At 57.6% G+C, this 13,686-nt stretch overlaps 5 protein-coding genes across 5 annotated transcripts in view; 2 read left to right on the top strand and 3 right to left on the bottom strand.

Annotated features, from left to right (window-relative positions):
- Positions 1–376: 376 nt before the first annotated feature.
- Positions 377–2,683, bottom strand: ISF_03775 (nonselective cation channel; the record flags this gene model as incomplete). The annotated part of the gene is made up of 2 exons (XM_018847381.1): positions 377–2,292; positions 2,380–2,683. 2 exons carry the CDS (start codon positions 2,681–2,683, stop codon positions 377–379), a joined length of 2,220 nt encoding a protein of 739 aa, XP_018705588.1.
- Positions 2,684–3,244: 561 nt separating this feature from the next.
- ISF_03776 (acyl-CoA dehydrogenase family member 11) lies at positions 3,245–4,478 on the bottom strand (the record flags this gene model as incomplete). Its single annotated transcript, XM_018847382.1, has 3 exons — positions 3,245–3,629; positions 3,702–4,318; positions 4,380–4,478. The coding sequence occupies 3 exons, from the start codon at positions 4,476–4,478 to the stop codon at positions 3,245–3,247; spliced, it is 1,101 nt and encodes a 366-aa protein (XP_018705589.1).
- Positions 4,479–5,879: 1,401 nt separating this feature from the next.
- ISF_03777 (CCAAT-binding transcription factor, subunit B) lies at positions 5,880–6,617 on the bottom strand (the record flags this gene model as incomplete). The annotated part of the gene is made up of 1 exon (XM_018847383.1): positions 5,880–6,617. One exon carries the CDS (start codon positions 6,615–6,617, stop codon positions 5,880–5,882), a length of 738 nt encoding a protein of 245 aa, XP_018705590.1.
- A 6,193-nt stretch (positions 6,618–12,810) lies between these two features.
- ISF_03778 (hypothetical protein) lies at positions 12,811–13,477 on the top strand (the record flags this gene model as incomplete). Its single annotated transcript, XM_018847384.1, has 3 exons — positions 12,811–13,134; positions 13,197–13,318; positions 13,405–13,477. The coding sequence occupies 3 exons, from the start codon at positions 12,811–12,813 to the stop codon at positions 13,475–13,477; spliced, it is 519 nt and encodes a 172-aa protein (XP_018705591.1).
- Positions 13,478–13,510: 33 nt separating this feature from the next.
- ISF_03779 (hypothetical protein) overlaps positions 13,511–13,686 on the top strand; it is a gene marked incomplete at both ends in the record, with an annotated part of 609 nt that continues 433 nt past the window's right edge. The window contains one exon of the mRNA XM_018847385.1: positions 13,511–13,582. Within this exon, the coding sequence (XP_018705592.1) occupies positions 13,511–13,582 (72 nt within the window). The remainder of the gene's footprint in view (positions 13,583–13,686) is intronic.

Genomic DNA, 13,686 nt, shown 5'->3' on the forward strand with positions numbered 1-13,686 from the left:
CAGTGTGCGCTGCTCACATCATTCCTCTGGTTCAGTCGATGCAGGTCACCAGCTTCTTTGTTTGCGTAATGGCTCTGCCGCTTCGGATGAAGAGGCGCACGGAGGTGAAGAGTATCAGAAACCAGAGGAGATGCGACGCGCCAGCGAAGTTTAGCCGGGGTATCACCAAAGCCACTAATAAGCGACTTGGGGGGGGGGGGGGGTACAGTGCATTACAGGGATGTGCCACTGCTAACGGAGTCGTGCTACAGGGGCCAGGAACCACCGCGAAATCAGGGCCAGGTAGGTGGTAACTTGGAATTAGCACGCGGCCATCAATACAATGAACATGTATAATAGGATCGTCTATAAATTACCAGCACTACTTGTTCGAATGTCATCGTCTAAATGAGCTCTCCATGGCAAAGCCATCTCCATCTTCATCCTTGTCAGAGGCGCTCACAGCCCCGTAGCTGTCCTCTGACGTAGCATCAATCGCCGACTCGCCCCGCGCCTCATCCTCATTCCCACCACCAGCCCCCTCCCTCTCCTCGACCTGCGTGTCCGGCACCAGCTGGGCCAGCATGGCCTCCATGCGCGCCATGCCCTTCTCCATGGCCCGCAGGCGGTCCTCAAGGCCCTCCTGCTCCTGCTCGGCCACCGAGAATGAGCCGCGCAGCTTCTTGCGGATCCCGGGAAACGTCGAGTCCCTACGCGACGGCTTCCGGATCTCCGCGCCGCTGCTCGCCGTGTGCTGGCGCGTGAACTGCCGGCGGATGAGGTGGTGCGTCATCGGGTCGTCGACGGCGATGTCGCCCTGCACGTCCTCCGGTGGCGGCTCGTCGAACACGGACCGGAGGTAGCGGCCCGCGGACAGCTGCCACTTTTGCCAGAACCACTTGTGCCCGATAGTCTCGCCGCCGCCGCTGCCGCCGCCGCCGCTGCTGCTGCTGGACGGGTTGTACTTGTAGTCGTGGTGGTCCCAGCTGATGCGGCGCTCGGCGGCGGCGATGATGAGCAGGAGCGGAAGGTTGACGAGCCGCACGGTGGCGACGTGGATCTTGTGAAACCAGCGTGGGCTCACGACGAACTTGAGTGGTAGGAAGATGAAGACGGCCAAGATGTTGAACGGCGGCTGGTACGCGAAGATGGCGTCCGCCTTGACGCCCTCGAGCGTGAGGACGGCCCGCCGGAACTGGATCTCGGCGGTCGCGTTGGCCGAGATGGTGCTGAACGTGTTGGACAGCATGGAGACGAGGATCGTGAGGAACAGCGTGTTGCCGAGAAAGGCGAAAGCCACCATAAGGCTCGGCCCCAGCAACCAGTGAAACTCGGCCGACCGCTGGATGCCGGTGCCGTCGAGGCCGAACCAGATGAAGATCATCCACTTGGAGATGGTCAGCCAGGGGTGCGCGCCCTCGCCGAGCCACAGCAGCGACAGCAGGAAGCCGAAGAAGCACCAGGCCGAGAGCGCGGTGAGCAGGAAGAAGTCGGCCATCATGGAGCGCAGCGACAGGAAGACGAGGTTGTCCGAGAGCAGGGTGAAGGCCAGGCGGGGCACAAGCAGCGGGGCCGCGAGCGCGAGCACGTCGAACGACTGCTCGCCGGGGCCCGGCAGGCCGGTGCGGAAGCTGTGCAAGCGCAGAATCAGGTACACGGCGTACACCAAGACGAAGCCGACGTCGAGGAAGGACCACAGGTTCTGCGTGTAGACGTTCCAGCCGTGTGCGATGAGCGTCGCGAACTGGTCGAGGCCCCAGCCAAAGGCGTACACTGCGAACAGGCACTCGGTCGCCGCCAGGGCGTCGCGCTCGCGCACCACCATGAGCGCCGAGTAGAGCGCGAGCAGGACGGCGAACTGGAAGGCCTCGAGGACGGCGCGCGTGCGCGGGACGATTAGCCGGTACTGGTTGAGCAGGGGCGAGCCACGCGGGTCGTAGAGCGAGATGGGCCGCCGCTTGTAGCGGTCCGGGATGATGTCCCACTGGGTCGAGGGCGTGTAGATGACGCGGCCCTCGTAGATGGCCGCGACCACCTTTTGCGCCGTCGTGGAGCTGAGGAAGTGCTTGCTCTCCGTCAGGATGGCCACCTCGAGCGCGGGCAGCGCGCGGTGGCCGTGGCCGCCCCAGCTGCGCCGCTCGGCGGCCAGCAGCAGCAGCCCGTCGCGGCCGTCGTGATCCTCGCCGAGGCGGCGCAGGATGCGCGTGGCGATGATCTCGCAGAGCGTGGCGCGCGTCCAGTTGACGTTTTGGCGGTTGCTCGAGTACGACTCTTCGTCGAGGAACTGCGCACGGTTGACCAGGAGGCAGTACACTATTTTTCGAGGATCCAGCTAGGTTAGCATCTGTATACATCTGGTGATGGGACATCGTGCTGTCTTTCACTGTAGGGGCGGCGCACCAATGGAGAGATCGTCGAGCTCGTAAAACTTGTCGACGAGGGGCCGCACGACGGTGATGTTGATGCGCACGTCACGCAGCTGCTCGAGGCTCAGGTAATCTTCGACGACGCTGGTGATGTCGCGGCGGATGCGGTGGATGGTCGTGTACACGGGCAGGTGGCTGTGCGGGTTGGTCGCGCAGCTGTAGAGGGCATCGTCGTCGCCGTGGTCGGTGTACATGCGGCTGAGCAGCGGTCGGCGCTCCTCCTCCTCGGGCGAAGCCCCCGGCAGCGTGATACGTCGCCGTGTCGGCTGCTGCGTCATATTGTCTTGCTTTTTTTTTTGTGTGTGTCTTGTTTTTTAATCGGCCGCAATTCTGGTTGTCGGTTTTGTTGTGGTCTCTGGAGGAGGAAATGAAGGAGGCAAACACTACCAAAGAGCCGCCGTCTATGTCGCCGTGACGAGTAGCATATTGTCGTGAATGTACTATGCGATTTCTTCAAAAGCGACAAAGCTGCACGATGGGTGCTTGGCAGGAGTTTGGGGCGCTCGAGGACGCACTGAGTGTGCATGAGGATGGGATGGGGGGCCTGCAGGGTGAAACTTGACTGGGTTCCCAAAGTCCTGGGTCCAAGCGAGATTTGGTGGTGGGTGTGGTGGCCATCGTCAGTGGCGCACCACCACTAACAACTACCAGTAAAAAATCTCGCCTCATCATCATCAACATCAAGGCCATCTTGTGAACTCTAGGTGACTACATCCATGACTTCAGTTCCCGCTCCTCCCTCGTAGAATAAGATTTAGATGGCTATTTTTTTATTTCTTCAACCTCTCAACAATGCATTTATACAAAACATCTCTCCCCCTTCCCCAGCCTCGACTTCCTCACAGCCGCGGCTTCCCTCCCTTCTGCGCCAGCTCCGCCAACTGCCAGCCAAACTCTGCCATCGGCGCGCGTCCGGCGGCGTACGACTGCGCCTGCGCGCTGCTCGCCTGCCGCACGGCGTGCCGCGCCGCGATGCCCTGCAGCACGCCCGCCAGCTTGTACAGGCTGAACGCCGCGCCCCAGTTGAGCTCCGGCAGCGGGTCGTAGCCCGACGCGGCCGCGTACCAGCCGATGATCTGCTCCGGCTGCGGCATCCCCGGCGTCTTACCCGGCAAAAACGCCGCCGACCCGGCGTGCGCGCCGCCCGAGGCCTGCGCCAGGTAGAACTGCGTGAGGAAGTTGCAGACGTCGGAGAGGGGGTGCCCGATGGTGGCCATTTCCCAGCTGTTTAGCCTTGTTAGCGATGATTCATTACCCCGCGATCTTTCGTAGTCAGTCGGTGCGCGCAAAACTCACTCCAGAATTCCAATAATCCGGGGCTCCGTCTTGTGGAAGATGACATTGTCAATCTTGTAGTCGCCGTGGATCAGCGTCGCCCTGTCCTTGGGCTGCTGCTTCACGTCCGCGAAGAAGGCCATGATCTCCTCAAAGTGCGGCAGCTGCCCGACCGGCTCCCCCGTCTCCACGTCCTGGACCTGCGCCTGCATCTCGCAAATCGTAGTCCACGTGCGCACCTGCCGCGTGTAAAACCCCTCGTGCTTGCCGAACCCCTCCAGCCCGACCGCGCGAAAGTCGACCTTGTGGAAGCGCGCGAGCGTCTCGACCGCCGCGCGCCACAGCGCCGTGCGCTCCTCGGCGCCGACGCCCGGCATCGAAAAGTCCTCGAAGATGCGGCCGTCGAGGAACTCCATGATGTAAAAGGGCGTGCCGATGACGGAGGCGTCCTCGCAGAGCGCGTAGGCGCGGGGCACGGCGATGTCGGTGTCGCGCAGGGCGTGGATGATGCGGTACTCGCGGTCCACGCGGTGGGCCGTCTTGGAGATGAGTTTCCCCGGGGGCTTCTTGCGCATAACGAACTTGTTACCGACGGCGTCGGTGATTTGGTACGTCGGGTTGGACTGGCCAAAGCCGAACTTGAAGGGAGTGTCAGCGAGCACGCACACGCTCGAGCAGTAATTGTCAGGGAATAGGTACCTGCTTCAACTGCAGCGGCGTCTTGATCTCGGGCACATTTTCATCCACGTATTTGGCAAACGCCACCTCGTCGATTGGCTGTCTGATCTTGCCTGCCATGATGTCCAACGGGTGCGTGGGCTGCAGCTCCCACGCGCGGTCAATGTCTCGGCGAAGAGGTTTTTTTGTGTGCGCTGCAGAAGGAGGACAGCTTCTGTGAGGCAGAAATGAAGAATTGGAACTCTTGATGAACACTTGCTGGGGATATGAGGAGCTCACGCGCCCTTGGCCTAGGTTATTCGAAAGTGGCATCCAAGTAGCCTCGGCTGCTTGCCTCCCTCCGCGCATTATCATTTGGCAGTGCTCCCGCCCCACAGGATTCCCCCGGACTTATTAGTACAGATGGGTCTCCAATTCTTGCCTTTTGGCCTGCGATGGAAAACGCCTATTGGCCTGCACCCGGCGATTCTCCAAAAGTCCGTCTCTCCACAACCTCTTTATCCCCGATTGAGTGTGCGGCAAGGTACAGAGAACGATGTGCTTCGTAATGTTGATGCTACTACTAGTAAGTCTTGCAGAAAAATAATCATAGGAAAAGTACCGTAGCTGAGTGAGAATATAATATATCAATTTGGCAAAAATAACGGAACAAAAAAGTATCCTTTCCGAGGCGTGCATCCGGCGACGGACCAAACCAGCCATGGCTTTCTATACCCGCCACCCAAACAGAAAAATATCAAGCATCCTATTGCTCAAACGCGTTAAAAAGCAAAAATCACAGTATAGTGTATCCATCCGAGCGACCCGGCGCCCAGCATTTTGCTCTGTCATATCCTCTGCGCCCATGAAGTAGCCATTTGCATTTCGTTTCCATCGTTGTCTCCAACTCCGTTCAGGGCCTTTTCTTTTTTATCTTTTTGCATCATGGGGGTTTTTTGTCTTTCATTGCTGTTCGTTTTCGTTTCATTGTACAGCCCAGCGGTTGCCCCGGACCGTTGGCCAAGTCTAGTCTGGGTCCGGTGTCGCTGAGCAATCCGTCGGACTCGCCAGCTCTAGGCCGAGAAACGTAGTACCTGGCAAGGATAGTGGAAGAGTATCCATCGCATCAAAGCCACATCCAAGCGTCCCATCCATTCGCAACCCCAAACTGAGCCAAACACAAGCAAATCGTCATGTCCCACACAATACCACAAATCTTCACGTCAAGTCATCATCCCCCCTGAGAAATCCCCAGTACGCCTAAGTAAGAATTCGAGCGCGGGCAGTGCAAGCGAAGTCGGGGAAGCCGGCGAAGAGAACCAGCCAGTGAGTCATCACGAGCTCCTCGGCAACGCATGCGATCTATACATGCCACGAAATCCGCAGCGTGGGTGCCGATATCCTGGTCTGAAGAAGAAGAAGAAAAAGTAGTCAAGCGCAAGGGGCTGAAAAAAGAGATGGCCTCCCTGCCGCGTTCGTAAATCGTAAAAAAAGTACTTGTGACCAGACCAGATTGATGAGTCTGGCCCATATACAACCAGCTCATCGGCTAGCTCCCGCAGCAGCTTCAGCGCTCTCGCCCTCGGCATTGCCGCCCTTTCTCGCCTTCTTGCTTTGCCCATCGGGTGCAGATTCTGACTTGCGCTTAGCACCAGCACCTGTACCACTGGGCGCCTTGGCATCGTCGAGATCACCTTCAGCTTCTTCGGGGCTGTCCTCTGGGCCTTTACCATCCTTCTCCAGAGCGGCAACCTCTTCCGTGGTAAGGAAGCGCCCACCAGGTCCGCGAGGTCTTCGCATTGCGTGGTTGTGACGCGATTCGTGAAGATACGGACGCCTTCCCTTAGAGGTCAGGCGGAGCTGCTCCTCCAGTCTTTGTCGCGCTACGCGGCGCTTCAGAATTCGGTGGAATTGCTTCGCATTGACGTAGAGCGGGGATTCCTCGACGCCGCCGGCAGGCATCTCGGGAGACTGCGGATGGGCCATGGTCATTTGCGCCTGGGGAACGCCAGGTCGGCCCATCATGGCTTGCGGGTTGGTAACTCCAGATTGGCTCACTCTGCGCGGTATTTGGTTGTTCATTCGAGGTGAGGCACGGCCGTCCTTCTTGCCGCCCATGCGGGGAGATGTTTGAGGCATGTTGGGGTCGGAGTGCATGTAAGGGTAGTTTGAGCCAGAGGCAGCGGCAGTAGCGGCCATTGCGGCAGCTTGGATGCCGTTCATGCTGTAGGCGACTTGCGGCATGCCTTGTTGCGTTACGCCATATCCGTGTTGATACATGATGCGCGCTTATAGACCAAAAGATTGGTCTGTCGTCGTAGAGTATTGGCAGCGGGCGGATGAGCTGAGCGACTGAGATCGGTTGTGCGACGCGTTGACGCAGCGGGTACCTTGGGGTACAGAGAGGGTCGCGGTATATGAGACGCCAGTGGTGGGCGTGTACGTAGCTATACAGGGCGAGATGACCAAGAAGGCACACAGCGTCTACCAATGCCGAGTACGTTAGCGAATTACATGACGGGTTTATGAGGGGTTAGGCATAATCAGATAGGAGGAGGTTAATGAGTGCATAGGTAGGGAGTCAACTATGCCGTGGCACACGGCCCAAGCCGTTGCAACTAAGCGGGCTGTGGTGGCGGTGGTAGTAGGTGGTAGTGGTATGTGGTTGGATGTGGTGGTGTTGCCCCTCCCCATCGATGCGCTGGCAAAGGCTCATGCAGAACGTGACAGGCACTGCACGACAGCGGGGGATGCTCAAACACCCTGTTGAGGAGCGGGAGCGAGAGGGGATGAATCGGCCATGAGAAGCCGGCGCAGTTTGGGCCAGGGTGTATGTGTGACGAGGTGCACAGAGGCCCGATGCAAAGGATGGATGGCGATATTGGGCCGCTTGTTGGGCCAATAAGGACAAGAGCGCTCCCAGCGGGCATGCGCCAGGTAGGAAGAGCAGTGACGATATCGGGGAGGGGTCCGCAACGCGTCGCGAAACGGGCATCCATCGTGATGCTCGAAGCGGCATGATGCTGTCGCAGAAAGCCGGGCTCTTGCAGCGATGTTGCATAGAGGACATGTAGGCTAAGCAGCGAGTCGACTTTGGGCTGACAGGCGGCGCGGGAGCCGGGACAGGAGGGAGGGTGACGCGGGAGAGCCGTCAAAGTAAGAAACTTACACAACAGAGGCGCACAGGTTTTTTGGACTTGCACAGGACCAGGCCAAGGCGCAGCAACGGCCGGGTTGAAGGCGCAACAAACCGTGAGCTTCTGTTGTGTTGGGTTGGGCGTGTTCTAACAAGGACGAGCCGAGCGCGCAGGGAAAAGCGCGCAGACCAAGTGCGCGGCGCGCAGAGAGGCTGTGAGGGAGGGAGACGACGGGGTGGGCGATGAAGGGGCCAAGAAGTATGGAAATGACGATGGGCGTGAGTGAGTACAAGAAAAGTGCAAAGGCTCACCTTGAAAGTTGTGCGACTGTCGGGTGTTGGGCCGAAGATTCGCGCGTCGCAGCGGGAAAAAAAAAAGCAGCAAAAGGCGTGATTTGCTGGAATTGAGAATTGGGGGGTTAACAATGTCGAGGGTAGTTGATCAACCAGACGCCGCAGACGCGCCGTGTCAGCTGACGATGATAAATGCTCCAATGGCAATGAGAAAGAAGAGGGCGACAGAGACGATGATAGGCCTCTTGTATCGCGAAGATGCGATGGCTTTGAGAAAAGACGCGGAGCGAGAAGCTGATTTGCTGGCTGGGAGGGGGCCGGTTAGTGGATGGAAGAAGGTGGTTGGTGCGTGAAGAATGAATGGGAGGAGCGAGTACGAATAGGTTTTGGAGGTTTCAGCGGGCACAGTGGGCTGCAGAGTGCAGATGGTGCTAGCAGGGGGGGTGGGCAAGTGCAGAGCAGCAGTACCAACAGGGGGCTGGCTGGCTGGCTGGCTGGCTGGCTGTAATAATGGAAGGAATTGGAGAATGAGAATGGCGAGGCAGTGGGTTGTTGTGGTGGTAATGATGATGATGAAGGCGACGACGATGAAGAAGCCGATGGTGATGACGATGCTGATACTGATGCTAGCGTTTTCGGCAATGCTGACGATGCTTGTGACTCTCCCATCGTGGGCATTATGCCGTCGTTGGTCTTGGTCATGGCCGCCGCCGGTCGCAAACACCAGCTCGGAGCTCACACACCCAACCCGGCGCATTGCCGAGCTCCCTTTCTTCCATGCCTGTCTTCGCTGGCTGCTGGCTGCTAGTGTCTGCTGTCTGCTGTGTCCGCCGCGGTGCGCGGAATCAACTGGGCGCAGCGGAAACGGAGGCTGAGGGGGGCGGGGGCCGGACGGACATGGCACAAACCAAGGCAAAGGAAAAGCCAAGCCTGCCTGTTGCAGAGAGGGAAATGGAAGGGGGATTTTCCGACAACGCAATTGACAACTTACCAGTAGTTGGGATCACCTTACTCTCAATCTCGCCGCTCAAAACCAATACAATAGCGTCGCTGCACTGCTTCACTGTCTGTACTGCTTGAACTGGCTGTCTGCCTGCCTGAGGTACATTAGCGGCCACTCTCCTCGGACCAAACTCACTCGGTTGTGGAGCGGGATACCGACCTTCGTGGTTGGTCCAGGATTCCGCCCGTTGGTAGACCAGGCCAGGCCGTGTTGGTACTGACAGCGACCACAAACACTGTTTGACTGCCGAGCGCTGATTCGTCCAAAATATTTGTCTCCTTGCACCAGATTCTCCTTTTTTTCTCTTCGAATGCGCGTTGACAGGTTTTGTGCAGCCAGTGTCTGCCCTGTGCAACCAGTGGTTTTGCTGTCGCAAAGCAGAAAAGAAACAAGCCGGAATGGTTGCGTCAACTTGATTGGACCGTGCAGGAGGAGAAAAACCAAAATGCCTCAACATGATTTGAGGGATGGGGGGCTGTAGGTCTTTTAAGCCCTGTGACTGGCTGATTCAGCTCATTTGTGGGTCCATATCGCTGGCTGCTGCATCCGCATCTGTCATTGGCTGTCACACATTTAGAAGTCGTGCCACTTGTTCCACGTCCTCTCTTGCTCCACTTCTTGACAATTGCCCGCCTCCTCCCTCCTCCTTCCTCCCTTCTGTTCTGTTGCATGACTGCTGACTACCTCAACGGCCATGCCATGTCCATCTCCCCTCCAACCTGGGCTGGCAATGTGAGTCTGTAGTTTTCTTCCTACCAGACTTCTGCCCACCGCCCCTCATTCCCCTCCCACCACCTACCACACCACCGCCGTCGCCGCTACAAACAGGAACGGCACACCACAGCACCTCCCACCGTCACCACCAGCAACCACCACCGCCATCACGGTGCTTCGCAGCATGCCGTCCCTTCGGCCCCCTGGTGAAGCCCGTCTTCTCATCCATCCATCCCGCTCAGTCGTCATCAGTACCCGGCCGCATGCATGGAACAAGAACAAGGAAGATGAAATCGAAACCAGAAATGACGCTGGTGGCAAATCACAGTTGCCGAATTAGATGCCCTTCCGTCTCGCCATTTGCCCGACGTCCCTGGTCTAGCTCATTCTCATCTCCGTTCAGCCTTTCAGGGCTGCCAATACCACCACTAAAACGACAGCCATTCCAGCTAACTAGGCAAGCTCTTGCGTGGCTAATAATAACCTGCCTGCCAGCTAACTTCCCAACCCCAGCAGCCCGATGCCTTATTGCCAACCGCTATTGATACCTCTTATTAGAAATGGCAAAAGCTTCATGTTGCTCGTTCCCCTCTTTAGGGAGCGATCGACGACCCCCGCGGGCTTGTCTACCTAAACCGTACGATGAGCTGGCACATCTTTCGTCAATCCAGCTAAAAACGATAACCGACAGTACAACACACCATCTCCCAAGACTACCATCACACGTAACTAGCCTAATAAACACTGAGAGCCCAGTATGGCCACAAGTATCCTTCTATCATGCCCAAGGTTTGGTCCAAAGCTATGTTTGTGCCATGCCACTGGTCCGTCCTTTTGGGCTACGGGAACCATCCACTCGTTCGTCAGGCTTGCCCGTCAGATCAAAGACAATCGTCCAACCTAACATAGTAGCATATCCGCCTGCTTGGCCGATACCGTGCTGGGGATCGCGAAAAAGACTCGTGCCGACAATGGCTTCGGTTGGGGCGGTGGCTGCGGGCCCTCGTCGTGACTGTCAAGTCTCCACTGTTGGGCAGCCGTGGAGTGATGCCATACTTGGAAACTTGTTACACGACGATGAGATGGCTGTCCGTTGTCGGTAAATGCCAGGGTTACCCAAGATGCTGCGCCCCAGGCAGGTCGACAGCAAGGGAAGCTCGAGTTGGCAATCGATCACCACTTCCGCATACCTTGCTTGCTTCTACTCTGCGCCCTGCCACGTGAGATGCCTGGCGTGTGTGTGCGCCGCCTGCACTCAAACTTGAAATAGATGAGCGCTGACTTCGGCGTGCGTGGCTGGCAGGTGGCCCATTATGCCTTGTAAATGTCGGTGAGCCAATAAAGTTGGCGGCTTCTGGCCCCCAATACTTGCCTCGCGTCTTCCACCGCATTGCCCAAGTTAACGTGCAGGCGAGTCCGAATCCGCCCTTGTTGGCTGCCTCTCTGTTTGCGCTGCGCTTTGTGTCTATTTTCCGACATGGAAGAGTGCACGGGTTATGAATGCGTCATAATAGTAACAGAAACAAGCTCGTACTTTGTGTGTGGCTCGTACGGCAGCCAGCCGGCGACTACCGACTGGCCCTTCTTCACAATCATGATTGTTCGCTTGCACCAAACCAGCCTCATTTGAGCCAGCTGTCGTCAAGGCTCGAGACTGAACAGAAAGATCGCATCAAGAGCGGTAAACAAAAAAAGCACCAGGCTCTCCTTATTCCCATAATCCGCAGGCATGGCGCGATATTCCGCAGGCAAAGGAGACTATTCGCAGGAGGGGACTCGGTATAGGGTAGGTAAGGCGAAATGCCCGCCCTGCGGATTGAGCACCGGCTTCCCAATTCGGAGAAGGCCCTCGACGTCATTGGACATGCTGCTGGTGAGCCATAGCCCAGCCATCGGCCAATTATCACCAGGACAGACTCCATCGCCAATCTAGCTTCGCTTCCCCGCATTCAGTCTCCCATCTGCCCATTGGGAATTGTGTCAGCGGCACGGATTAGACGTGCCATGAAACACGACCTTTTACTTGCCAGCAGCGAGATGGGCTGGTGCATCAGAAGGAGGGTGCAGTCCTCGCCAACATCAATGAGGACAGCACGATATTCCATGTTAAACCCGTCGGTCGGCCTCCTCTAAATAACAACGAACCATCCTGTGCCTGCAAGCTCCGGGGAAGAATCCTGCACCTGCTAGCTTCGAGCAAGATTCCTGTGCCTACTAGCTTCGAGAAAGAATTGACCGGCTTGCCCTCGTGACGAGACGGACCGATTTATCTACGCCAACCTCTGACATCCGCGGAGCTTCCTACCAATCATGCCAACTCGGCGACCACGCTGGCTCAAGGCTTCGGAACGGCTAGCTAGAACCGGCCTGTGCTAGATGCAAGCCCTAACTAAACACGTGAGTTTATGCGAACCGTAGTTTGCTTCTGAAGGGCTCCCGCATGGCCTCGGATACAGCCATTTGAGAAACGACGCTACGTATAAGCCATCATTCCGGAAGCCGTCTGTTCTGCATAATCGGGCATGTTACGCGCCCTTGCTCACTGTCACCCGCCGTTTCAACTACCACCAGGATTGATAGTCAAACTCGGCGAACCTTGGCCCGGATTGACCGGGCACCTGCTAAGAGAAGATTGATCAACAAAACGTGTGCCTGCATAGAAGACTGGGGATCCATTTCAGCTAAGATGCTGAACTCCGAAAGAGGATCTGACCTAGACTGTTGCAGAGAGCGAAGAGGTCGGTTACTTTGGATCGCTCTGGCCGGCCCTTGATGACGAACGTTCTTCCGGATAATGCAAACGTGGATATCGCATCAAAGTAATCCCTTGTTGGTAAGACGACTAGAGACCGGAGCTGGAATTGGGATCGCGAGCCATGCCAGGCAGTGAATCGGCCCATTGTCCTCGAACTACTGACGCTATAGGGCACCAAGTTGCAATGTTGCGTTTCACCAACAGTCGAGGTTACATCACTTCTTATAGTACCTTTAAAAGTCGATCTAATTCAACACTACGGCGGGGAGTCTCGGATTTGCCAGCTTAAGGGCATGGGATATGCCATCGCGACGACTCATATCAGCGCGGAGCGGAGTCAACGTCGCATGGGGCGGTAAGCTGCGAAGGCAGACAGTGTCCGGAGGCATGTGTCAGTTGATATGAATACGATAAGACGCCGAGGGAGGTGCTTCTGTCGACTACAGGTATATAAAGCTTGACTCCGAATCCCTCTCGGAAGGAATCCGCATACCTAAGTGACCCGACCACCGCTCTGCTTGTCCCTTGGTTTGGTTTGTCCAGAGAAGTGCCGTGTCTACTCCTGTGTGCGATGCCCTCCGACGCATCCATTCTATCCGCCGCCCTCGTCGGCGCCGCCATGCTGGGCACGGTGCGCGCGCAGGTGTTCACGGTCAACTGCGCGCCGCTGACGATCCAGCGCGGCGACCCGATCGTCTGGCCGGGCCAAGTCTCGCCGCACGTCCACGTCGTGACGGGCGGCACCGCCTTCCAGCGGACCGAGTCCAACGAGCAAGCGCGCGACGCGCAGGCGACGACGTGCGACAAGCTCCTGGACAGGAGCAACTACTGGCAGCCGCAGCTGTATCATGAGCGTCATGACGGCCGCTTTGAGCTGGTCACGATGCAAGGCAGTGTGCGCCACCTGGCTCTCCATTACTACAGAATGCTTAGTAGCTGATGGCAAGAATTTCACAGGCTGCCTACTACATCAAGCGCGCTTGCGACTACGCACCCGGCAGACAAAACTGCGACGGCGCGGCTACGCCGATTGCGCCTCCGCGAGGCCTCCGCATGGTCACGGGTGATCCTCTACTCAGGTACGCTTGTGTGTCTGTATAGAGTTGATTCTCTGTGGATGAAGCCGGGGGGGGGGGGGGAGAGTTAACCGGGGTTCGAATTGTAGGACATACAACGCGTCTAGTCTCGAGCAGCAGGCGATTGCCCATTTCTGCCTCGAGGGGCCCAACGAGGGCTAGACGCCGCACATGAGCCGTCTGCCGTGCGGCCGAATGCGCGCCGAGACGTTCTTCCCGTCGTGCTGGGACGGCAAGAACCTCGACAGCAACAACCACAAGGACCACGTGAGCCTCAGTCCCTTCCCTTCCTTGCGCGAAAACCCGGTTACTGAAACCCCCCCCCCCCCCCCGTAGATGGCATTCCCCCCCATTGGGGCGTACAACTTTGG

Source organism: Cordyceps fumosorosea (assembly GCF_001636725.1).
Source record: "Cordyceps fumosorosea ARSEF 2679 chromosome Unknown scaffold_7, whole genome shotgun sequence".
NCBI lineage: Eukaryota > Fungi > Ascomycota > Sordariomycetes > Hypocreales > Cordycipitaceae > Cordyceps > Cordyceps fumosorosea.